A 25647-nucleotide genomic window follows, 5' to 3' on the forward strand; every position below is an offset into this window, starting at 1 on the left:
TCACCATTTATTAATACTTTTGAAGGTGAGAGCTGTTGATAAGGTAGAGGAGGGAGGGTAGGTCACAACAGGCTGCGGGTAGAACGGTAGGAGCGCCTTAGGGCAGGTTGTTACCTTGTTCATGGTGTCCACTGTGACGGCGTGGGTCCAGAAACAGTCGTGAACCGAGACGAATGTGAGCCCAGCGCTGAAGGGGAGGACAGGGGGAGAGGCATGAGAAAGGGGGAGGGGCATGAGAAAGAGGGAGGGGCATGGTCATACAGTTGGACTCAAGCAGGCCATGCACTAAACTTGACCAAAGCCGTTGTGTTTCTAATCGCGAGGCTAGCGGCCGCTAGCCGGTGTACGGAGCAGTAGAGAATGACTTGAACCTGTGGGCTGGTCAATGAGGAAAGGACTGCATTGTGTAAGGACTCGCACACATTATACATGCTCAAATGGTGATTATATGTCGCAAATGACCAGTTGTGCAAAAATGTGGAGGCGGTACAAAATCGTGGACATGTAATCTTCTTGTTGTGATTCATGAGGCTTTTCTGTGAGTCCTTTTTATTTATTTTTTTATCCCTGCGAGATAGGTCTAGGGTGTGTGGCGGCTACCTGTAGCAGTTCAGAGAGGTCAGCATCATGTGGGTGGAGTCCAGCGAGTGGATGAAGTTTGGGGGAAAGGCGTTCTTCTGCTTCACCGTGTCCGGCCGCCTGCAGAGAACAAAGGAGGGAGAACCGTTCATTAAATATCTACGTAGATTATATATATATATAAATAAACACACACACATTTTAATCATTAGCTGTGTAGAATGTTGAGTCATAGTTAAGGCTTTAAAGACTTGTAATTGCTCTGAGGGATTATTCAAGTTTAATAGGATGCTTAAAGTTGCCATTTTGAAGATCTTCAAAGGTTTTCATTGATACAAATGAGCCACTGTAACGCTGACTGAGGTAAGACAAATGGTGATCGAGCCTATGGCCAACAGATGAAAGCCCCGCAAATTGCAGTGCTATAAAAGTTATGGACAGGACGTCGTTGGTGACAGTACCGCTATGCATCACCAGTCAGGCATATGACAGGTGACATACAGTTCAATAGGTGGCAGCAAAGAGAACAAAATGGGGAACTTTCATACTGCCACTTTAAATAAAACAAAAAAGGTCAGGACATTCAGTACAAAAAGGTAATTAAATAACACAGACGACCACTATACACGTGCAGTAAGTCTTACCAGCTATGGGATTACTCCTTTCTACCACTTCCTTTCTCTATTGACCAATTGTCGATTCAGCTTTTAGGATTCAAATTTAAATAATCTGGAAGACGTGTTCCTTATTGAATGGGCCTCGACGATAACCCATTTTGTTCCTATAGAGAAGGTTAATGGCAAGAGCGACCTGCACTTTAAAGCTATGTAGCTTTCCTCATGAAGACTGGGCCTCCATTCTGCATAATGCCGTACCCTAATGCTTCACAGGGCCTTCTTTTAAGACCACTAATTACAGAAAAGTCTGAGAGTGCCTCTTACTTGTGTGTGATGTGTGCAAGTGCAAAACCCGGAGAAAACCGCGAACCGGGTTCGCGGTTTTCTCCGGGTTTTGCACTGGCACACATCATCAACATCGTCAACTTTGGCTGAAAACGTCACTTGACATGCTGACGTGCAGACAGCCCGTCTCCAAGTTCAGCGCCAGACGTTCCACATACGGCCCCTTCGCGGCTGTTTCATCGCCCCCGCGCCCCTCCCTCCCATCTCCACGCCCCCCCCCCCCCCCCCCCCCCCCCCCCCCACCCTCCTCTCCTGCTTTTCCTGGCTGATTCGGTGGGTATTTGTGGGAGTGGGGGCCGGGGTATTAAGTGCGCTGGATGTGCGATGTGTTGATGAGGGAGGGCGAGATAGCTACCAGCCTATTCCCTCCTCTGTGTCGGTCGTTTCTCATCCCCGTCCTGGCGCTCTCTCCCTCTCTCTCTCCCTCTCGCTCTCTCTCTCTCAATCACTGTCTCTCACCCAGATCTGTCCTTCGTTCCCTCACTGTTCACAGCCACTCCCTCCCCACCGTCTCTCGTCCATATAAACAATCTGTCGCTCCACATCGCTTCGTTCTTCTTTTCCTCGCTTCCAGATAAAATCGCCTGACACGTCTAATTCCGACCAATGAAAAAAACACTTCCACAGCCAATCACCACCAGGGTATTTCTGGTGTTGCTCCGTGTCAGCAGAGCGATCGCGCTGCAGATGCTTACGCTGGACGTATCCCTCCGTCTCTGTCCCGCCTCCTCCTCCCTCATGTACAACCAGTTTCCTGATGTAAACGGGTCCCTTCAGTATGAGTTGAAGAGCAGTGGTTCTCAAACTTTTTCTACTAGTGTACCAGGCGAAGACATATTTACAGCTGAGTACCCTTTACCATCACAGTTTTTTTGGGGGGGAGAAAGCATGGTCAGATGAGCATGTAAAGTTTAAACCCCATTCAAATATATTCCTCCTGAAACTAACAACATTTTCGTGTTTCTGGATGCCATTTTTTTCACGGATTCTCCTTTCTCCTTGTTTTCAGATTTACATTTCAACCACGTGTCCATTTTCTCGATTTTCTAATGCCTAGCTTTCAGAATTACCCCCTGCAGTACTCCAAAGTAGCCCTAGGGGTACGCGTACCCCCATGTGAGAACCACTGACAAAGAGGATGCGGCATACAGGATGTGATGTCACAACCCCGGCCGCCGTCCACACGTCATGAAGTCCTAACGCGGAAGTCGCACGAGACAAGCGGTACGTGGAACAGAGGTGTGTGGCCCCCGAGGGGCCCGACAGCGCTCGTGTGGATCAGAGAAGCTGATATATTTATTTAGGTTCACGTGCCTTCTGCGTACGGAACAAGGAGCGTTTAGACCCGGTTTGATGCATAGGGCTGTCAGGGAGATAGGAAAGGGAGGGAGGAGGGGGAAGGGAGCGATCCGATTGGAGGAAGGGCTTACTCTTTGTCGTCGTGGCTGATCTGCAGGTTGATGTCTTGCATGTCGTGCTTCAGCTGCCGAGGGGAGAGAGAAGAGGGAGAGAAGAGGGAGAGCACATCAGTGGTGCTTCTTTAAAAGCTCTTTCACACGTTGGATGTGTGGAAACTGTTTTTCGGAGGAATTCATGAGTCATGGATAAAGGGTGAGCCACAAACATCGGGAACAACGAAAACACAGGAAAATATTTTTTACTTTAAAAAGAGAAAATATTTTGCGTAAACAAAGTGTGAGAGCTGTGCATAAAACACATTTAACAGAATGTGCTACATCTTTATTTACAATCTACTCAAACAATGCCAGCGCCTTAAATATTGCCAGAAAGGTTAGGATTTCAACTCCTCACCTGAGAGCAGCTTGACATTCAACATTATGCAAAGTAAACAATCCATGCGGACCATATCGAAGCATGACACCATTTGTGTCTGACATTTACAAACCGACAAGCCAAGTTTGTCTGATGTTAAATTCCTTCCTCGTGCTCGATTTATATTTAAGAGGGTCATTCCTGTCATCGAAGGGGACATTATATACATTACTATCCTTTATCACAACCCAGGCATTAGGTGAATATATCTGCGCAGAACTTTCCTGGCACTGTATCCTACTTGAACACGACAATACCAGGAAAGGTTATAATTGCAGGGAATTATTTTTTTGACCATGATGGGATGTCAGACACAAACACACTCACAGCTGATGTGCTAACAGCATCTGTCTCCCAAAATGAGCATGGATGCGTGTGTGTGTGTAATGTGCGAATGTGCACAATGGAGAGTGTGTTTGAGCCTGCGTGTGTATGAATGTGTGTACAGGCATGAGTATGCTGAAATGGAGCAGTGATCAATCATTGTGATTCATGGATCCATTAGATCTCATTAATAGGAGAAAAAGCCCAGGGGGAAGGGGGTGGGGGGGTGCGCAGGCATGTACCTGGGATTAGGTTGTGTCTCCCATTAATTACCCCTCAGGGCTATTTCGGGGAGCATGGATAAGGATCTTCTCTGCACATGACGTGTCCGCGCACTACAATCCACATCAAGTCAACAACCGCCCTTCGCCACCGTCCGTCCATAGATCCGTTCATCCATCCATACGTCTGTCCCCAATATAAACCCTGCATGTGGAGCTCTACGAAGGCATCAGTGCTGCCAAGAAACTCCTTGCTCCCCCCCACCCCCCCTGGTGCTGAGGGTACAGTCCAGTCAGCCATACCGAGGGCGGGTCAACGTGGTCAACGTCTCATCTGGAGGCGCTCACAGCATCCCGCGCGGCTGCCAGAGAGGCTGCTGGGAATTCTGTGCCCCTCGGCCCATTCACCGGCATGAACCCATCTGTCCCTACCCTGTGCAGAGCTCCGGCGTCTGAGTGCTCATCTGTGCACATGTGGGCCAAAGTGCTCCGCGGCGGAAGCATTTTTTCGGTAAAATCTCTGGCGTCGATATGCGTCGTCGAGCTCCCCTTAATGTGTTGTTTGTGCTCGCTGTGTGAACAAAGTGCTCCGCGTTGAAACCCTGACTGTGAGCCCAGCGATCGGTACGAATGCTGCACCAAACAAACCGGTCCCGGAGCGTATGGATGTGCTTCATCCTGTGTGTCAATGTCAAAACCGCTAGAACTCATCTTTAAAAGTTAATAATGGCGCTCGGGAAGAAACTAGAGCTCACGATTATTTTGGTCAATATTGAATTCACGATTCTTCAAATTATCTTTGAGTTTTAAATCATGATGCATTTATTCAGCATTTCCCTCCATAAATACTCTTTGTAACTGAGAACCATGAAATTTCCCCTTTATAAAAATACACAAAATATTCAAGTAGAAAATGCAAAAAAATCTTAAAATTCTATAAAGCAAAAAAAATAAATATACCAATTTCTTTTTTATTTAGTTTCAACTCGATTAAATTAATTTGGAGGTCGTTTGACCCAAAAATCCAAATCACGATCAAACTTTGATTAATTGCCCTCGAAGAGCCTGCTGGCCAAACGTAGGCTTCGGGGCCTGTGCTCCTTTATATAGACGCCCGGTCGGGGGCGTGATCAAGCTGGCCAGAGGAACCCAAACAGGTCTGACCATGGCGTTGCACAGAGGTGACGCTCCCCATTAGAGGCCTGTCAGGGAGCCCAATCTCATCCATCACCACGATCACCAGAAGACGCTGTCCACCCCCTCAGCCTCTCTCCTGCATCCTCCACGACCAGTGGGCCGGGAGGCACCAGAGCAGGTTGGAACGTAAATCTGCCCCATGTCCATGAGGACCCACCGGTGTTCCAGAGCGCAAAAGAAGGCATTATGCCCCCCACCCCCCCCGCTCCACTCGTTATAATAACGACGGCGAGTCGAATCCGACTCCAGCTGTGAGCTGTGATGATGAACGAGCCCCCCCCTGTCCGAAGCGACCCTGAAAAGGGAATGAGCCTCTCCTGCAGTCCGGAACACCGGACCCTCGGAAGATGGAGAAAACATAGCCCCCGGCAGCCGGTGGGAAGGGAATCCCCCATTCATCACCTCGCCCACCACAACCGAGACTTCATCGGTGTGTGCGTGCGCTATTCTTGAAACTACGACCCCCCCTTCCAGCCCTTCATTTCCCTTGAGGATGGGGGGGGGGGGGGGGGGTGGGCGGACTCAGACCCAGTCTCCTCCAGTCTGGCCGTGGTTTCACTGGTTTTCCGCTGGCCTACTTTTTGATTCTGTAGCCTGACCTTAAAACTCAACGTGCATTTATTATTTCACCCCAAAATGCCAGGGTATTCTTTGGCGTCGCCCAATCGCTGCTCTGCACATGGGAACCCGTCTCTCCTGCTGCTGGAGCGAGGCGTACTCTGAGCTACCAGGAATAATGTAATGTTCTGTTAAAATGGGTGGGGGGGAATAGAACGGTGATCAGAGTCCGTTTTTCTTCTCGTCCAACGGTATGAGGGGCCGTATTCAGCCATAATCACGGCTTTTCAAACACATCCCACGAGAAGCACTAAAGGGAACTCCAAGAGAAATGTACGCTATCCCAAAACACCCCATGGGATTTGAATTCACGACCACCTAGTGTTAGAATGAGGGGACTAGGTAAAGCCTTCCAAAAACATTGGCTTGTAATGTACCAGCGAATGCTCATCACAAATTCGACTGCGCCATTCAAGTGTTTTTGCATGTATAATAATCATTTTGCAGAAACAGAAACATAACTTGCATTAAATAATCCCACAACTGTCAAATGGGCATTAGTGAGCTAATGTCATGCTAAAATAAGCCTTACATGCAGCAGTATGAAATGTCAATACAAGCTAATAAGCATAACGTGTTTGTTCACAATGAGTCATTCAAACGATCTCCCGCACTCGTCACCCATAATGATGCCACTCTACACATCTGGAGTTCTGATCCAAGCTCATGAAGCCAGCTGTGGCATCACCCTTGTGTGCCCCCCCCCCCCCCCCCCCCCCCCCCCCCCACCCCCCTCACTGTCACTATTCCCAGACGGGTGACACACAAAACAATAATAATAACCCCCACACACACAAAATAAATAACTAATCTGAGACCAAAGAAAAAGAGACATATATGATTAGCAGAGGTCACACACACACACACACACACACACACACACACACACACACACACACACACACACACACACACACACACACACACACACACACACACACACACACACACACACACACACACACACACACACACACTCTCTCTCTCTCTCTGCTGGTCCCTGATGCTTTATCTATCTACTCCCTCTCCCTTTGGTCTAATTATCAAGGGCTCGCAGAGACATGGCGGTCATGGATTTATGAAACTGAGAGGCGACGAGAGGATTGATCTAATCCACACAACACGCAAGGGCACGGCCACCTTCCCATGGTGGTCGCTCGCTTCTACGTCGTCGGTGTGATGTCACTGGCCCAGGGAGTTATCACCGCGAGCGTGGAAAGGAGCCATCTAGAACGATGACGGGGGAAAAACTAAAGGATTTCTTTGGAGCAATTCCAGCGTTAACCAGTAGTTAACGTGTTCTGAATAGGACCACACTATGTGACAGTTCTATTCTATTTTCTGTGATTCAATAAAGGTTAGAAAGTTGAGGTGTTAGACAAGGTTAAGTTTAGTAATTAGGGTATAAGTGAGTTTAGGTATAAGGTTAGAGATTGATTAGTTTAGGAAGACTATTAGGCTAGGGTTAGGGTTAGTTGGTAAGGGTAACTTTCCGTTGCTTAGATATTAGTTAGCCATGTGTTCTTTTTCATCATGTTTTCATAAACTGTTCATGAGTTACTCGTGATGATTTGTTCAACCATCTGATGAAATAAATTCCAGTGGCAGTCCTAGAACTATGGTACTACAGTCTCTGGTCCATCACGTAAATACTCCTCAACCCGAGACGAGAGTAGCACATCACACACACACACACACACCTTTCTTAATCAACAGATAGGTATCCCCAGGGGAGCCACCATCTGGTCCTCCCGCCACACACACACACCTGCTTACGAGGGTCACCTCTCCGAGGACGCATCCTGCTGCCTTATAGCATGTAGCGGGAACGCTGCCAGGAACAGCACACTGCAGGGCTGGGCTTTGGCAATTATACACACACACACACACACACACACACACACACACACACACACACACACACACACACACACACACACACACACACACACACACACACACACACACACACACACACACACACACACACACACACAGACAAGTCCATATGTGTGCATGTGTATTTAAAAATAAATTAATAAATAAGAGAGCGAGAGAGTGTGAGGGGGAGAGAGCAGGGGGAGGAAAGGGAGGGAGAGAGAGAGAGCGATAGAGAGCGAGACGGAGAACAATAGAGAGCGATAGAGAGAGAGAGAAAGAGGGAGAGAGCGAGAGCGATATAGAGCGAGAGACAATATAGAGCAAGCAAGCGAGAGAGAAAGAGAGTGAGAGAGCGAGAGAGAGAGAGAGGGAGACAATATAGAGTGAGCGAGCGAGAGAGAAAGAGAGCGAGAGAGAGCGAGAGAGAGAGGGAGCGCTGGAGAGAGAGCTCAGAAGACCTGCCAGACTAAAGACACGTTATCGACGAGACAGCAGGGCTGACGTTGCCGGGGTCGGGCTGAGGACGGTGGGGATGGTGGTGCAGCACGGCTGGGTGGGGTTCCTCCCGGGCACCACTACAATCAGGCCACTCACTGCAATCAACATGACACCATCGGCGGGGCACTCATACACCGAGCCTATCAAGTCTGCTCTCCGGGGACCCTTCATTGCGTCCGGGCGGGCCCAGATTCGCTCCTGGTATGAGGGTGACTGATAGCTGTGGCATGGAGAGGAGCTGGTGTGAGTGATGGGACACGTTTGGTCCATGAGGGCGTTGTCCGGGAAACACAGGACTCTAACAGGTGATGAGCGGCCCGGTGTCCTCCTCATGGCCCCCAGAATAGTGAGCGATCAGAAAGCAACAGTGACAACTAGTTCATAGTACCGTCGGAGTCGAGCGCGATGCTGCAGGCAAACTCTTCGTGGACAATGATCATGTTTCGGGGAATGTGGTTAAAAATACCCCCCGTACCACTCGGGATTGTGGGCATGAGAATGGGAATGATAATGGTTTGCAGAAACTCCCATACCAGCCTCGTACGTAAGCCGTCCACAGGGCAAGGCGTTGGGATGGGATTCCGTGTCAGGCTGACCAAACTACCCTCCAGCCCAGCGAAGCACCTGATTTATAATTATGAGCACCATCATCAACTCCATAAAAACGTCCATAAAGTGTAATGAGCAGAATAATTATGATGATGATATAGACGGCCTAATCTCATGCCACAATGCTAGAAATAGATGAGAGACGTTGAGACGTTTGAATTGCATTAAGTTGAGCTGGGATGCCACAATTTCATTCATTCGTTGCATCTTTCCGATGATCCTTTCTTTAAAAAAATGAAACACATTTACAGATAAGAGTTGTTTTTTTGGTCTTCTTATAGATCTTTCATCTGAAAGTGACATCTGGGAGGACAGTTTTAGTTAAGACTTAGTTAAAATTGCCCTCCTAGTTGTTACTTGAGTACTATTTATATATTCTATTACATATACTATTTGTATACAAATTATATATGTATAATATACATATATATATATATAATGTATATATATTGATATACATACATTATATATTAACTATTGTATATACCTACAGTACTATTTACTGTAAAGACTTAAAACTCACGTACACTGGAGTGTACGTGAGTTTAAGGGTATACAGTAAATTACCATGGAAACGACATCGTCGAGGCCATACTGCGAGCGCTGTGACACATGGGAACAAAAGCCAAGGGGGGGGTGACAACAGCTGGGGAAGACATGTATTCCTCCAAAGGTCACCCAGTGACTTTTTGAAGACTGATGGAAATGCCACAGGCTACATTGTCTGTTAGCATTTGGTCGCCCGGAATACAGAGAGGAGAAACCACGGCCCCGGCACGATCAAACTGTGAGCAGGGGTCGGGGTATGGACACATTAGCATTTACTTCTTCTGGCTCAACTTGCATGTGCTGTTTAAGCACTGTACGGCACTTTGAAAGGCACTTTATAAATATAATTAAGAATCAGCCAGTACATTACCTTTAGCATTAAGTTATATGGAAAATTTCACCAACTTTAATGGTCAGCTTTTAACACATAAAAAAACAATACAGTTGCTAAAATTCTTATTATATTTAAGCTTTCTTCATTGTATACAGGGAATGTGTTAACCCAACAATTCAAAGTGCACTGCAGTAAGGATAAACATCCTTACTGTACCCAAAGCAATATATTGTTTTTGTCTTTCTTCTGACCAATGGACTCATTGTAAGTCACTTTGGATAAAAGCTTCTGCTAAATGACCTAAAGGAGAATGTTAATCGACTTGATTTAAAATAACGAACCCCTCACCCTAAAACATTGCCCGACAGTGTACATATCTGTCATTCCTCTCGACACGCGCCCCGTGGGTGCGCTGTGGTCACGTGACTCACCACTTGGTTGCGTGCGCGGTGGTAAGGCTGGATGATGGGCAGGCCCAGGGGCGTCACCCACTCCACCGTGCGGCCCGACTTGGAGATCAGCCGGGCGCTGTCTGTGAGCCAGTCCTGCAACGACACGACGGGGAACACCCATCACAGGTCACCCCGGGCCACCAGAGAGGGGAGGGGGGACAATGTGTGGGGGGGGGGGGGGGGGGGGCAGACCCGCAGTCCCCGGCGGAGAGGGGTCAACGGCGGTGTGTGGGGAGTGTGTGTGTGCGAGTATGTCAGGAAAACATTGTCTTTGTTTGCACGGTTCATGACAATTTGCCACATTGATTTGTTTGCCTTACTTCTGCAGTGGGGCTGTTTTACATAAATCCAAACGGCAGTGAGCAGAAAGCGAGGACGACTGCAGGGTGAATGGAGACTCTGCTGTGATCACCTGCCCCCAGTCTATGGACTCGTCTGTAAAAATAACCCAGCAGTACGGGGGGGGGGGAATTGTTGCACACTGAAGAGCCGGCGGCGCGACCGTGCTGTCGCCGTGAGCTCTCTCTGCCCACGATTAATCTCAGAGAAACAGGTAACCCTGTTCATGTCCCACAGGTATCCCACGTGCACACAGTGCAGAGAACATAGACACGCATAGCGGCGAGCACAGCCGGCACCCACGCGCGCACACACACAGACACACACACACACACACACACACACTACAAAGTACAGACAGACCAAGAACAGGCACAGGAAAGTCAAATGCTTCCCAGCAATTCTAGGCAGCAGTCGATACAGCTCAATTCTATTCATGAGCTGCTCCTCACCCTCTCTCTCTCCCTAGCTCCCTCTCTCCCTCTCGCTCTGCCTCTCTATCTCTCTCTCTAGCTCCCTCTCTCCCTCCTGCTCTACCTCTCTGTCTCTCTCTCTCTAGCTCCCTCTCTCCCTCTCCAAGTGTCTTCTGCCCTACTCTTCCCTCCCTCCCTTCGTCTGCAGCCAGACACGAGATAAAGACGACGATGGCTTACCTTTAAAAGAAAAAGAGACAGAAAGAATGAGCCACGTCGATAGAGACAGCGATAAGACGTATGAATCATGAGGATGAAGAGGGATAAAGACAGGAAGAGAAAGGTGGCGAACGGGCGCGTCAGAAAAGTGAGGCCAACGATGAGGAATCTCGGTATTGATCGTCTCGCTCAAACCCGCCACACCTCGGCAGGATGTGACCTATTTAAGAGAACACACACATTCACTGAAGCGCACACAAACACACACGCCAAAAACAATAACACAGGTGCATCCACACACACACACACACATAACCCCCCTGCTGGGAACAGAAAAGGTGAATTCTTCATCTCAGCCGCCGTTGTCTCACAGATTTCCCAGCAGGGGTTGGAACACACACACAAACATACACCCACACACACACACACACACACACATACACACACACACTCTGTTTTTCTCCATCTGCGCTGCCACCAGGTGTACCCTCTAAATGAATTGGACCTCTAAGTGGACTCTGGGTGATGAATGGTTCCAGCTGCTGGCGTAATAGTAAATACAGCTATTCTTTCAGAAGTGTGAATGAAAAACCAGCGTCTATATTTGGTACTGGGTCAGCGACGGCTCCTCCCGGAGACGCCACGCGAGCGCGTGTGTGCGGCCGTGTACGTGCAGACTTCCAGGCGCATCTGTGGCCTCGCTTCTGTGTTCCCTCCCGATTTGGAAAATAAAGGCGGGTTGATTTGACCGGAGAAATCCATCCAGCGTAGGGTACTGCAAAAGCAGACTGGAAGACGACCTGATGGCTGCATGACAACCAGCGTGGCTAACTTTTGACCATTAAGATGAATATAGATGACATATCAAAAGATGAAAAACGACTTACAAAAAACAACATATTTCATTCGTGATTTCAGGCTCATGGGGAGAGCAGTGAAGTGTTGGTGAACAGAGACAAGCCTGCATCTTGGACTTTTTCAATCAACAGCCTCCATTCTGACCAATAATCCCAAGCGATGGGGCTTCAAGTCAACGGGCTGATTAAAAAAAAAGACCAATATAATGGCGATGAGTGTTCCTAGTAGACCTACCTGGATCTCTCGGGTTCCAGTGAACATCTCCTTCAGCCCGCTGAACACCTGACGCACCAGGTAATGGGAGGCATCCCACACATACTCCTGAGAACACAAACGCAGAGAGTCACACGTTTAAAAAAACAACGACAACACAAAACTCACTTTCCTACTGTTAATATAAGGAGTGCAAACAACGTTACGGACGGAAAGAACCCAAAGAACATGGGTGTGTTCAGGGCCGTAGCCAGGGTTTGAAAAGTAGGAGATCAGTTGCAGGGGTTCAGTTTTTTTAGGGGGGGTTGTCACACACACACAAAGTAACAAGCCTCTGAATTCAGAATGAATAACTAAGCATTTACGCATCTCAGAGTAGTTCTCACTGGCTGCTTTTGACCAGAGTTGTATTTAGTTTCTAATTTCAATTTTATTCCTGCAAAAATTCGGTGAACCCATAGCTGGCTACGGGCGCAGGGGTGCTCGCCCTGTATGACGGATGGACGCGTGGCGAGCTGAATCGCCCATCCAAACTGACACGCACGTCGTTACGGCGATAACATCTCTACCCCCGGCCCCCCGCTTCCCGCTCACGCAGCTGCGTGGCTCCGGGCCCCCCCCCCCCCCTCTGTGATCATCACTCACACAATTACCGCCGCCCCGATCCCCGCCGCTTATACAATTAGAGGCATTGAGCAGAAGTCCTTTAACACGATCCTGGGGGCTTTTTTTGATGAGAAGATACACTTGAGCGGGAGAAGGAGAGTGGTGTCACGGTATCATCGCAGACGTATCGCACGGACAATGCGATTAGCGGCGGGCTCCGTGCGAGGGATGGGTCTCGGGCCGTCCCAAACAGAAGGGCGCCGTCGGGGGGTTTGAGAACGCTCGTTGTGATTTGATACTCCGCCGGAGGAGGGCGGCCGATCGATCAGACGGCCTCTCCTCCAGCACCGCCTCAATTAGAGAGCTATTTTTAAAAGTGTTTTATAAAGCGTGACTGGCGTGAGTTGCGTCCGTAGGACTGGCCAAGCAGACAGGATAACACACATACACAAAGACACACAGACACACACACATTTGGTATTCTTAATGCCATCATGGTGTTCTTAAGGTATTGTCATTATTTCATAGTCATATAATCATCAGGCATAATTTAAGTTGGCTACCGGTATATAATCATGGATTATGAAATCATGTTTCTAAGAATCGTAATTGCTGAGATGAGTATCATTATTACGATTACAATCATTATTATTATGGTATATATAATTAAATCTGCCTTCTTTTGTACCACGAAACGAGACCATACCTGCTTTTGTGTGAGGTGAGATTATTACTGGGAGACCACCTAGTGCATCCCCCACTGTTCTAAAAATAGAACCAGACAGGGCACACAAGCAGGGAGGAACACTCGCACATACACCGCCGCCGCCGCCACCTCCTCCACCACCACCACCACCACCACCACCACCACCACCTCCTCCTCCTCCTCCTCCTCCACCACCACCTCCTCCTTCCCCACCCCCACCACCTCCTCCTCCTCCTCCTCCACCACCTCCGCCTCCTCAACTACCACCACCTCCACCTCTACCTCCTCCTCCACCACCACCTCCTCCACCACCACCTCCGCCCCCCCCCCCCCCCCCCCCCATCAGGCCCATGCACGCCCCCCGGTACCTTGGGGAACTCCTCAATCTCCTTGAGTCTCTTCTCTATCTGCAGGCGGCCGCCGTAGCGCGTGACCCCGTACACCAGCGTCATCACCGTCTGCTTCACCACCTTCCTGCTGATGTAGCCCTCCAGCACCTGGGCGATCTTCAGCCCCTTCTCCGCGTCGCGCGCCCGGAACTCCTCCACCTGGCGGCGCACACACGAGGGCAGACGGGTGAGAAAGCACACACGCACGCACGCACGCACATGCACGCATACGCGCGGGTTAACATGTGAGGCCGCATGCACGCAGACAACCACGCACACGCAGACGACTACACACACGCAGACACACACACACACACCCACAGGGCATCGGCATGTAGGGCAATCATGGCGTCGCCTGGAACGATTGCAGCCAATCACTTGGGTTCTTTTTGCAGAGCAACTGAGACGGTACAAAAACAGTGGTTATCTTTAGACGGCGATGTACGTTTAATGCGCGGGGGGGTCAGTGACTGTTTGAGCATCCCATTTAGGGCTGCTTCGAATTCACATTTGCCAACTCTATGGACTCTAATTCAGTGGAATTAGCTTCCACGGACTCAGGAACGAGCTGGAGAGGACCAGGTGTGGCGGGGTTTCAGCAGACGCAGCTGCGGGCGCCTGATTAATAGAGTTGATATGGGACTGGGCTTGGTCTGATTTCCTCTCTCGCAGTGAGGGATACCCCCAGGACTAGTTTGGAGCGGATACCTGGAAGTAAACTTGCTACACAAACATAGACTTAGAGGCTAAAGAAATGTAATATCTTTAAGCATGCAGTCAATCGCGAAATATTCTCCAATGTCCAGTCTTTGGACCAAGACTAATCTGAATGAAACCCGTCCTATTTCAACAAGCTGTTTAGTTTGACAAGAGAATATCCTCCGTCACCACTGTGCGCTTCTTTTCTAAACCTTCAAACGGTCCGTCTCGGGCGAGGCTTGGACCAACTCGGGGCGTTTAAACCGGTGGCGGAAAAAAAACCGCAAAATCAGCGCTACAATACGGTAGGGCCAAAAAAAAAAACACTAATGGAAACGGGCCAATAATGTTCACAGGCTTTAGCAAAACCCCACTCCACTGCCTGTCAGGCTGCTGGCTCCTTGGCAGCCCGGCCGGGGGAGCCCTGTGCGCCAGGCAGGCCGGTCCCCTCCTCAGCAGACTCACTTAACGTCTCCTCCGGTACAGGAGGAGAGAGCAGAAAGAAAGGAAATCAATAGGTCTTACTATGAAGTCCAAATTGTTCTCTCTCTTGTGCGATAGGCAGGCTCACGGCAGGGAGGAGCGTTCTAAATTGGTTTCTGGGTGCCTCGGGGAGCGGGCCCCCGTGCTCTCCCACAGGGCGAGGAGGTCTGCTTAGACTGCTCAGCCATGCAGGACGGGAGACAGCGAGAAAGTCCGCGGCGCGAGACGCACGCGGCGCAAAACCGCCGGCAAACTTTTAATTTTATTCATAACACTCGCAATCCCCCCGGCCGCCGTGGGACCCCGAAGTCGCTCATCTGAATGCGAAAGGAAACTAACAGAACGCACGGGGAGCAGGAACGAGATAGGGGATGAACTGCGGAACGCAGCTGACTGTTTTGCTGCTCATATAAAGCCCTCTGGAAAGCCTGTTTGTTTGAGGGCGCTGATTGAACAAACACGCGTGTTGCTGGTATGGGGGGGGGGGGGGGGGGGGGGTATGGGGGAGGCTGCGTCTCATGAATTCAGAGGATAGACGGACGACACCGTCGGTAGGGCACGGGAAACGCAAGCACAAGGTCCGACGGAACAGCAGGACGGCAAAACGCCGACCTGCGATGGACGATGTTTCCATGGAGATGTCGTATTGTTTACAAAGAACAGGTCCAATATTTTCAATAAAAATACCATTTAATTCCGGTTGTTGTTGGACCGACATGAGAAGCTTCTTTTCTAGGAAGGCCTGTGTTTTCTCCTAGGGAGCATCCGGTTGTAATTTCCGTTGCAGATGACAGCGAAAAGTGATAATATTTGAAATATGTTGCTGTTCATTTTCCACCTCGCTTCCGGCCTCGCTTCATTTTACCGTGCTGCTCTTTTGCTCCACGTAAATGCCATCCGGGTTTGCTGCAACCATGTGCACTGAATCCATGGGAACTGAAGCCATGTGAACTGAACCAGTTTGAACTGAACCCATATGAAGTGAACCCATATGAAGTGAACCCATATGAACTGAACCCATATGAAGTGAACCCACGGGAACTGAACCCAGGTGACCGCAGCATTGCGGCCGGGACAGACGGCAGACGGACGGACACTGACCTGCTGGGCCACCCCACTGTACACGTCCTGGGGCACGTCGCAGGGCATGAGGTTGACGGACGTGGCGCCGATGACGTCGCGGCCGAGCGCAGCATAGTGCTGCAGTCCGTTGCAGGATCCGTCCTGCGGGGAGCGAGCAGAAGGCGGCGGGGCGGGGTGTCAGTGAATGGACTGCATTTACACTCGGGATGCACCGAATATTCGGCCACCGAACATGTTCGGCCGAAAATGGCCCAAAACATAATGTTCGGTTTCGGCCAAAGGAGTAAAAGGCCGAACATAATACACCGAACATTTTTAATTATTTATTTATAAAAAAAAAAAAAGGCGGGAGAAAGTTTGAAACAGGAAGGAGGATATGAAAGAAAGAGGTGGTGAGGGAAGTGTGTGCACGGAGAAAGGGAAATGAAAAGGGATCTTTTAATTTCTAAGAGAAATCAGAGCCGTGCTGGTCGTGGAGATACGGGGGGGGGGGGGGGGGGGGTCATTAGTCCTCTCTTAATGACATACTGTGGTGTGGCCCCCCAGTGCGTCCCACATCTCAGTGCATTAAAACTGGTTATAGTGCGGATGGGGTTGAAAATACCAAAGATTAACGATAAAAGGGCATCTGGGCAAAAAATGGCATTTCTCTTAAAAGCCACATCTGGACGTTGGAAGAGGGACATTAAATAAGGAGTACTTACTGCACCGGCGGATAAAAGGTTGTAGGACAACCAGGTCATTAATGGTGTTCCCAGGGGCCTACTGTAGAATGTTATTAGTAAATTAAATAAAGGAGATCAAAGCTACGCCGACCAGGAATAGCAGATACTGTGAGTAACGGGTTATTCTCTTTGGTTTGAAGGCGATGTTTTGCCTGCCAAACTATCTTATAACTTTCTGATGGGGCGGCATGTGGCTCAGGAGGTAGAGCGGGTTAAGCTGGTACCCGGAAGGTTGCTGGTTCGACCCCCGGCCCCTCCTAGCTGAGCGTCGAGGTGTCCCTGAGCGAGACACCTCGCCCCACCTGCTCCAGACGAGCTGGCCGTCGCCTTGCATGGTTGACACCGACGTCATGTGTGAATGTGTGTCTGAATGGGTGAACGTTAGGCGATAGTGTGAAGCGCTGTGAGTGGCCATGGGTTGGAAAAGGCGCCGTTTAAATGCAGTACATTTACTATGCGGTACGTGAGAGAGTTACCTGGTTGACACGGAAGGGGAACGAGGCTACGGGGTGTGTGAGAGAGTTACCTGGTGGACACGGAAGGGGAACGAGGCTACGGGGTGTGTGAGAGTTACCTGGTGGACACGGAAGGGGAACGAGGCTACGGGGTGTGTGAGAGAGTTACCTGGTGGACATGGAAGGGGAACGAGGCTACGGGGTGTGTGAGAGAGTTACCTGGTGGACGGGGAAGTGGGAGATGTATTGTGCCGGGTCGGGGGCGCGCACCGCGTTGGCAATCTCCATGCAGCAGCCCAGGGCCTGCCACGGCTCGTCTGCGTCCATCCACCACTTCCTCCCCTGGTGGAGCCAAGAGCAAAACACAACGCCATCGTTTTGTCCTCCATGCAACCACTTCAGAGTCGACGGGACTTTCTTATCGCAGCATATAGAGGGATACTTGAACTGGCACTCGATGTACGCACTTATTGTTGGTTGTACGTCCTTGCACTTCAAACTAATACTTTGCATTGTGTAGCGTCTTATCTTAGCCTCCTTTTTGCATACGGGGAATGGGTTAACCTAGCGATTGTTAGTGCTTGGCACTTGGTTCAATGTACAAATTTTTTCGACAGTAAGCGAACCGACTTTACATTGTCGTCATCGTAAGTGAGTCCTTTAATAAAAACAAGTGCTATAAGTAGTTAAAATGCTAGATGCTGCATCAGTATAAACTCTTTATCGGCCGATACTCAAGCTCAGGAATCGGTATCGGGACGGAAAATATGGTATCGCAGCATCTCTGTGCGCAAGTCGTTCAAAGTGCCCTACGTTGAGCGGGTTGTCCGCAGAGTCCAGGATCTCCTCCATGAGGCTGTTGGCGTACTCCAGCCGGCCCTCCAGCGAGCTCCTCTTCCTCAGCCCCGTCAGGTTCACCAGGTGGATCTTCACCCAGTCCAGCCCCTTGGCCCCCAGCGCCTTGCCCTCGGCGAACACCAGCAGCGCCCGCGTCACGTCGCTGCCCAGGTGGTTGAAGTGCGGCGGGCACGGGTACGTGCGGCCCCGGAAGTCCATGTTGTGCGGGAACCAGAACTTCTTGTCCCGCATGTGGCTGGCGATGGACAGCTTGTACAGCGCGTCCATGCGCAGGCTGTGCATCTCGCTGTACTTCTTCTTGGCCTTCACCACCTCCTTCTTCATGTGGGCCTTCTCGGCCGAGGTGAAGGCCGGGTCGTTGGCGTTGAAGTGGGGCACCCTGGGCGCCTCCGACAGCGGCGGCGGGACGCCCAGCTTGTCGCTGCCGCGCCGGTTGAAGACGGAGACGACGATGTCCAGCAGCGGGCCGTTCACCCGCCAGGCGCAGCTGCCCAGCTGGTTGAGGGAGTCGAGCACGGGGTGCAGGCCGCGGCAGCGCTCCAGCAGCCGCTCGTGCTGCGTGGCGCCGTCCGTCGAGCGCATCAGCTTGGTGGGCGACAGCAGGTAGCCGCCGTACTTGGCGGAGATCCAGGGCACCGGCGGGCACAGCATGGGCATCACGTAGGAGTCAAAGGTCAGCCGGGTCTCTGTGGCGTCCTGCTGGATCTGGGTGAGGAGGGGGTGGGGCTTGATGAAGCCCACCTGTGGCGGAGCAGAAGCGCACGGGGTCACGGAGAGGTAAAGCGTGTGCGCGTGTAGGCAGCATCGACAGGAGGGCAACTCAAAAAAAAGACTTGATTACGTTCACTAATTTGGTAAAACAATCAGAGTAATCTGTAGTGTCCACATGCATTGCAGTTTGCATAATGAGGTTAATTCACCACATGATGTAAATCAGTTTCATGGCACTATAAATCATGTTTTCGTTCCCTTTTGAAGCCTGTCAGATTTTGCCCCTCCCAGTGAATATGTGGGAGACTCGAAATAAAAAAAACTCTAGCGTGGCTCGGCCGCCATGAATGGGAGGGGTTTTGGGAATCCCCCGTTAAAACAAAGGCATCCTTGCGGTTCTCTGTACTGCAAGGTTCCGAGGCACCCAGGAGTCCATAGCTGGGTATCTCTCCCTGTTCCAGTGCCCCGGGTCCCAGGGCAGTAACTCAGCCTGTCTATTAGGAGCGGGCTGGAACACCGAGGTATTAGCCTGGGACCTATTCATCTCACTCAACATCTCCCCTCCGCAGGCTCACAGATGGCGGGGAAGGGGCGTTACTATTGATCCGCTCCTGATCGTCTGAGGGTCCGCTGAGCTTCGCTAGGGTAGGCGCTGGATGTGAGTGTGTGGAGGGGGGGGGGGCTCGACATAAAGATGGATACCCCTCTGTAGAGGAGAGCTAAGTCTTTACATTTCTAGGAACACAGTTGCTTTTGTTTAGATTTTAGTTCTTGCGTCTTCTTCTTTTTTTTTATGTCCCGGCTTATGTAACAAAAAAAACAAACCTTATGCACCTTAATCCCGTTGTCATGGCAGCTTACTCGATAAAGCCTTATCTGACTGATCCGACGGCTCTCATTAGGGTAGGCCCAGGTGACTTCTGTGGGGCTTATGGCCCCACATGAGGCCCCATAAGCCACACATAAGGCCCCTCTTCCATGGGACATCGCAGGGTAGGATATATGTAGCTCAGGTTCCCCTATGGCTGGCGTCTATATAGTGTGAGAAGAACATGCCCTAATTGTAGCGCAGCGAAGCGATGGCTACGGTTCTTATTTATGGTTGCGTCATCAAATAAAACGACGTCTTCTTGTTTAATCGTCTCTTTCGGAAGTCAACATAGTCATTAGGGAGACACCTTTCCTAAAGGGACTTGTGCAGGGAATACAGATGTAAGCCGGTAGAGATTAGCGCTGTTGCTCAAAGGTATGATAAGCTAGACGGGCTAACCATCCAACAGGGATCGAACCAGCCATGAGTCAAACCCATGATTCATTAGGGCGTCGACCTGAACCTATTTTAAAGCGACCACCTCAACCCATTTTCAAGTGACTACCTCAATCTATTTTAAAGACACCATCCTATTTCACCATGACGACAAATACAGTACGCATGTACCAATTCGTCATGGACCAATTCATCATGGACCTATTCATCATGGACCTATTCATCATGTCCCTAATCATCATGTGTACCACCAGTCCTCATGACTAGTCGGTTGTCGTCAAGGTATTTGTGGACGCGTGGAGGGGATCACCTGTCGGGTACTGCGGAAGGTGTACATGTGGTAGAGGATGGGGATGAGCTTCCTCTCGTAGGCCGGGTTCAGGATGTCGCTGTTGATCTTGAGGTTCTTCACCATCAGGTCCACCATGTAGGTGCCCAGCTCCACGCTGACGATGTAGGGCCACTGGAGCTCCTCCCCCTGCAGGGTGGGGCCCGACGGGTTCGCCGCCTCCAGCTTCAGCCACTGCTCCCTGGGGAGGGCCAAGCAGTCCTGGACACAGACCACGGGACACACCCATTTCAATGAATACACACATTCACACACCGACGGCGGTGTCAACCAATGCGAGGCGACAGCACAGCTCGTCAGGAGCAGTTGGGGTGAGGTGTCTTGCTCAGGGACACCTCGACACTCGGGGTGTCGGAGTCGGGGATCGAACTAGCAACCTTCCGGTTACCAGCCAACCGCCGCCCGTGCGTGCCTTATGTGTGGAACCGGATGCCCGTCCTCTACCTCGGTGTCTTTGGCCAGCAGGTCGGTGTAGCCGCTGTAGACGGAGCCCAGCTTCTCCACCATCAGGTCCTGTCCCTTCTGGCGGATGGAGCACTTGGTGTAGACCCTGTTGCCCAGGTCCCGGGCCAAGACCTTCAGGGACTCTCCGCTCAGGGGCAGGTTGGATACACTCTGCAGGACCACAGCGCTCTCCTCAGTCCGGCGTTTACGAAGAGCTCAATACATTTTAGATTTGTTTTTATTTAGTGATCGACTTATTGAATGGGGATACCATACTGCTAAAAGGTAGTCCCGAGTTATGGTATAAGGTTATTTAATGAAGTTATTTGCCTGAGGGATTCCAACTTGATGTGGACCAAGTCTAAGTCATGATGTGGATCGGGTCTGGGTCAGGTCTTGGTCATGATGTGGGTCAGGTCTTGGTCATGATGTGGATCGGGTCTGGGTCAGGTCTTGGTCATGATGTGGATCAGGTCTGGGTCAGGTCTTGGTCATGATGTGGATCGGGTCTGGGTCAGGTCTTGGTCATGATGTGGATCAGGTCTGGGTCAGGTCTTGGTCATGATGTGGATCAGGTCTGGGTCAGGTCTTGGTCATGATGTGGATCAGGTCTGGGTCAGGTCTTGGTTCGTGATGTGGATAGGGTCTGGGTCAGGTCTTGGTCATGATGTGGATCAGGTCTGGGTCAGGCCTTGGTCATGATGTGGATCGGGTCTGGGTCAGGTCTTGGTCATGATGTGGATCGGGTCTGGGTCAGGTCTTGGTCATGATGTGGATCGGGTCTGGGTCAGGTCTTGGTCATGATGTGGATCGGGTCTGGGTCAGGTCTTGGTCATGATGTGGATCGGGTCTGGGTCAGGTCTTGGTCATGATGTGGATCAGGTCTGGGTCAGGTCTTGGTCATGATGTGGATCAGGTCTGGGTCAGGTCTTGGTCATGATGTGGATCAGGTCTGGGTCAGGTCTTGGTCATGATGTGGATCAGGTCTGGGCCAGGTCTCGGTCATGATGTGGATCAGGTCTGATGATGTGGATCATGTCTGTGGGTCACGCTACCTGTATCATAATGTCCACGTATTCCTTGTCGTCCAGAAGGCAGAGGTAGGGGTAGAGGTTGAGCTTGTAGTCTCGGCTCTTGGTGCTGGCCAGGATCATCTTCCTCTCCTTCAGCGCCGCGAGGAGGGTCTTCCTCCACTGGGACCGCAGCTCGTCCAGGAGCGTCCTCTGATAGGGCGAGACACATGTCAATCATCCCTGTGCCTAATGTACACTGGATCATCTCGGAGCCAGCAAACCTGCTATGTTATACATACAGAGTCGCCCTTTTCATTATAAAAATAAAAAAAAGTAATATTTTTAAGTGCATTTCTACAGTGGCCACTTGTCCCGATGTTGATTGGAAGCCTTAAAAGACCCCTTTTTACAGTTTACTGCTGCTGGCAGAGTTTGTTGTATGCCCATTACACGCTTACAGATTTCCGCTTCCAGCGACATGAAATAAATATGAAGAAAAAGAAAGTGAAACGCCCTTTTCACCCGGACTCGAGCTTGTCTGCCTTCAGACATAAGAAAGTATTCTAAAGTCTTACTTGTGAGAGTAGAAACAGCCTAAAGACCTAACAAACACACAGCGTTGGGTCTGTCGCCTCAGGTGAGTAATTGAATTGTTCTCTACACAGAGCTCGATGGGAATGTATACAAGTGGACCCCCTTTGTCTCCAAACCGCCAGGACAGATGCTAAACAATTACCCAAAGCACAAACGAGGAGATGGAAAAACAATTATCAAAGTCCCTCTCCTGGAGTCCTATTTCATCAGAATCAGAAGGGTTGTTTAACTGCGAGAAGCCAGGGTTGAGCTCGCTCGCAGTGAAGACACATCAGTAAAACACGACGAGTGTGATCGAGTTAGTGAGTGAGTGAGTGAGTGAGTGAGTGAGTGAGTGAGTGAGTGAGTGAGTGAGTGAGTGAGTGAGGGAGAGAGAGAGATGAGGGAGGCATGTGTGACTGGGCATTTAACGAGCTGGTTAGGCTGGCTTGGTCCTGCCTGCTGGAGACGGGAACAGTGGAATGATCAGAGACTCACCACACGTAGACAAGAGGAGACAGAACTTCCTTTCTAGACCATCAGAAAGAAAGATGTGGAGAGCTGTGGGACAGCATGCAGTCTGTGTGCGTGCATGCTTTATTGTGTGTCTGTCTGCATGTGTGCGTGTCTGCATGCGTGCGTGTGTGTACGTCTGCGTGATGGTATGTGTGTGTGTGCGTGTGCGCGTGTATGAAGGGGGGGAGAATGCATCACACACTGTGTGGGGGGCTTGCATCACACCTGCCGGACCCCCGGTGGGTCTGAGCGCGAGCACAGGCCCAGCCAAGGGTGGGGTGGCAGAGAGTTGACTCAGCATCCCCGCGCCTGCAGCACAACTATACAGTATCATGCTGCTTTGGCTCGGCTTTCGATGCTTCGTGACCCCCCCCCCCCCTCTACCACTCCCTCCCTCCCTCCCTCCCTACCGGACCCCTCATCCACCCTCCCCACCTCCGGCGTGGCCTATCTTCCCCGAGCAGGGAGGCCCTGGCTGGGAACGCAAATGCCAGAGCTGGCGAGGCGAAGACGCTTTGGGAATATAGTGTTCTTGCCACTCATGGCCCCCGCTGCATAATATAACAGATACTCCTTCTTCAATGGGAAGGATCAGTAGCCCCCGGCCAATGTGGGAAAACTGCTGAGGCTTGCAGAACAACACCCGCAGAAGTGATGCTACACGCTGATTGTCTTATTTATAATTTGCCTCCGACAGAACCGGTGTTGCCTGACGCTGGTCACACGACGTCAAAGGGGGCAAATGTCTCAAGAGGAAAAGATTGTGAATGGCATGGGCTTACTTTGTAGTTATAATTATAATTATATACCTATGTATCTTAATTAAGTTTAATAATGATTCAAAAGCATGCTGGTGCTTGATTAAAAGTTATGACTTAATGCTATAATAGCAAATAGAACCCATTCATTGGAATTTCCAAAATTCAACATGAGAAGAGATTAAACATAGAAAGTATCAACCTCACGATCACCATCATGGTGCTGCGTGCCGTCTTCATTACACGTCGGCATAAACAAGGAAATGCTAATTATAGATCTTCTATCATTAGGTGGCCGCGGGGGTTCAGCAGGGTTCAGTAGGGGTTCCCCGCTGGCGTTACTTCCCCTGAACCCCCATCTGATCAGAGACACAGACAGGCCTTCCCCTCGGTAGAAACACTTTCATAGATGGGTACCAAAAATAAACTATTTTTCCACGGGTGCACATGGGTAAGTCACTTACCCACGTGCAACTTACTGTAGTCAATGTATTAGTATGTAAATGCTAGTAGTGTGTAAATGTGGTAGTGGTAGTAGTATAGCGGTAGTATTAGTATAGTCCTACCATCTTTGCATAGTACTCTGGGATTGGCCTGTACTAGCAGTATTGGTAGTAGTACTAATAGTAGTAGTAGTGTTATCCTACCATATTGGCTATGTGCTCTGTGATGGGCCTGACGGTCTCCACGGAGTCGATGGTGACGGTGCAGCCCTGCTCCACCTCCAGCTGCTGGCCGAAGCGCTCCTGCAGCTCCTCCCGGGTGAAGTCCAGCTTGGGGTAGTGGTGGCCCTCTCTCTGGAGACACACAACGCAACAGTATGGGTAGGGGATTGAGTTTAACTGATTGAACAAGGTGTACATGCTGGCACTTAAAAATAATACTAGGATAAGCATCTTATCCAAGCTATCTTTGTTGTATACTGGGAATGGGTCAACCTAGTGTTTGTTTGTTTCTATGAACATCCTTACTGTACCGACAGAGATATATTGCTTTGGTTTCTTCTGAAAATATATTTATTGTAAGTTGCTTTGGATAAAAGTGTAACGTGTAAACAAGTTGAACAAATGTAAAATGGTCAGAACAAATCTAATGACCATCTAGTTCATGCATTTCAACACTGCAGCCCCCATCTCTCTGAAATGAATCTACAACCTAGCAAAAAGGAGATAAAAAACAAGCTTGATGTTATGCTTTGTGTAGGCTGGGCTTGGCCTTTCTATGCCACTACTGTCAAGAATCAGCAATTGGAAAGATAAAGACTGCACCAAACACATTTCTTTTAATGGTTATCATTTGACTAGGTGAGTGAACGAGTGCATGAGCAATCAGTTTAACTCATCAGCGTCCTGCAATGCTAGCAGTGACTGCCTGCATCCAACAAGTGGTGTGTGAGAGTCTCTCTCTCCCTCCCTCTCCCTCTCTCTCTCTCTCTCTCTCTCTCAATATACGGCCCCCTGCTGCCCTATGCCATCTAATGCTTCATGATTCTGCCTGTGTCGACATGCTCCTCCAATTACAAGCTGGCAGACGATATTCTTATCAACCAGTAGTTAATCTTTAATATATCACTCAACTCGAGATTATTTTAGATTGCACAAATCCACTCAACGTATGTGATAATGTAATCATATAAACCAATTACATTTCTGGTTTGCTGATTATTTTCGGATGGCCGATTATATACAGGTCTGTGTTTGGGTTAAGTACAGTTAGCCCTTGAAACGGAGAGCAATCTGACAGTACAACTAGAAATAATATGACATCATGTAAATTATGGTTGGTGGATTTTAAAAATTTGGTGAAGAACTGAACACCTCGTGCAATGAAAAAATATAATACATTCACAGCAATGCAGAAATCTGCCAAAAAAAAAAAAAAAAAAAAATACATAAAAAAGAAATTCACTGAAA

At 49.8% G+C, this 25647-nt stretch overlaps 1 protein-coding gene across 2 annotated transcripts in view; it reads right to left on the reverse strand.

Moving 5' to 3' along the window:
• polrmt (polymerase (RNA) mitochondrial (DNA directed)) overlaps window positions 1-25647 on the reverse strand; it is a 42753-nt gene that overhangs the window by 6463 nt on the left and 10643 nt on the right. Inside the window, exons 6-18 of one of the 2 annotated variants that reach the window (XM_056604664.1) lie at window positions 24382-24531; window positions 21930-22097; window positions 20875-21045; window positions 20392-20631; window positions 18059-18844; window positions 17465-17587; window positions 16084-16206; window positions 13780-13959; window positions 12121-12207; window positions 10037-10150; window positions 2972-3024; window positions 601-699; window positions 115-187 (exon numbers count right to left, since the gene is read on the reverse strand). In XM_056604664.1, the coding sequence (XP_056460639.1) occupies window positions 115-187; window positions 601-699; window positions 2972-3024; window positions 10037-10150; window positions 12121-12207; window positions 13780-13959; window positions 16084-16206; window positions 17465-17587; window positions 18059-18844; window positions 20392-20631; window positions 20875-21045; window positions 21930-22097; window positions 24382-24531 (2367 nt within the window). The remainder of the gene's footprint in view (window positions 1-114; window positions 188-600; window positions 700-2971; window positions 3025-10036; window positions 10151-12120; window positions 12208-13779; window positions 13960-16083; window positions 16207-17464; window positions 17588-18058; window positions 18845-20391; window positions 20632-20874; window positions 21046-21929; window positions 22098-24381; window positions 24532-25647) is intronic. The other variant, XM_056604665.1, reaches the window with a different exon arrangement.

This window comes from Gadus chalcogrammus, chromosome 12 (assembly GCF_026213295.1).
Source record: "Gadus chalcogrammus isolate NIFS_2021 chromosome 12, NIFS_Gcha_1.0, whole genome shotgun sequence".
Lineage (NCBI taxonomy): Eukaryota > Metazoa > Chordata > Actinopteri > Gadiformes > Gadidae > Gadus > Gadus chalcogrammus.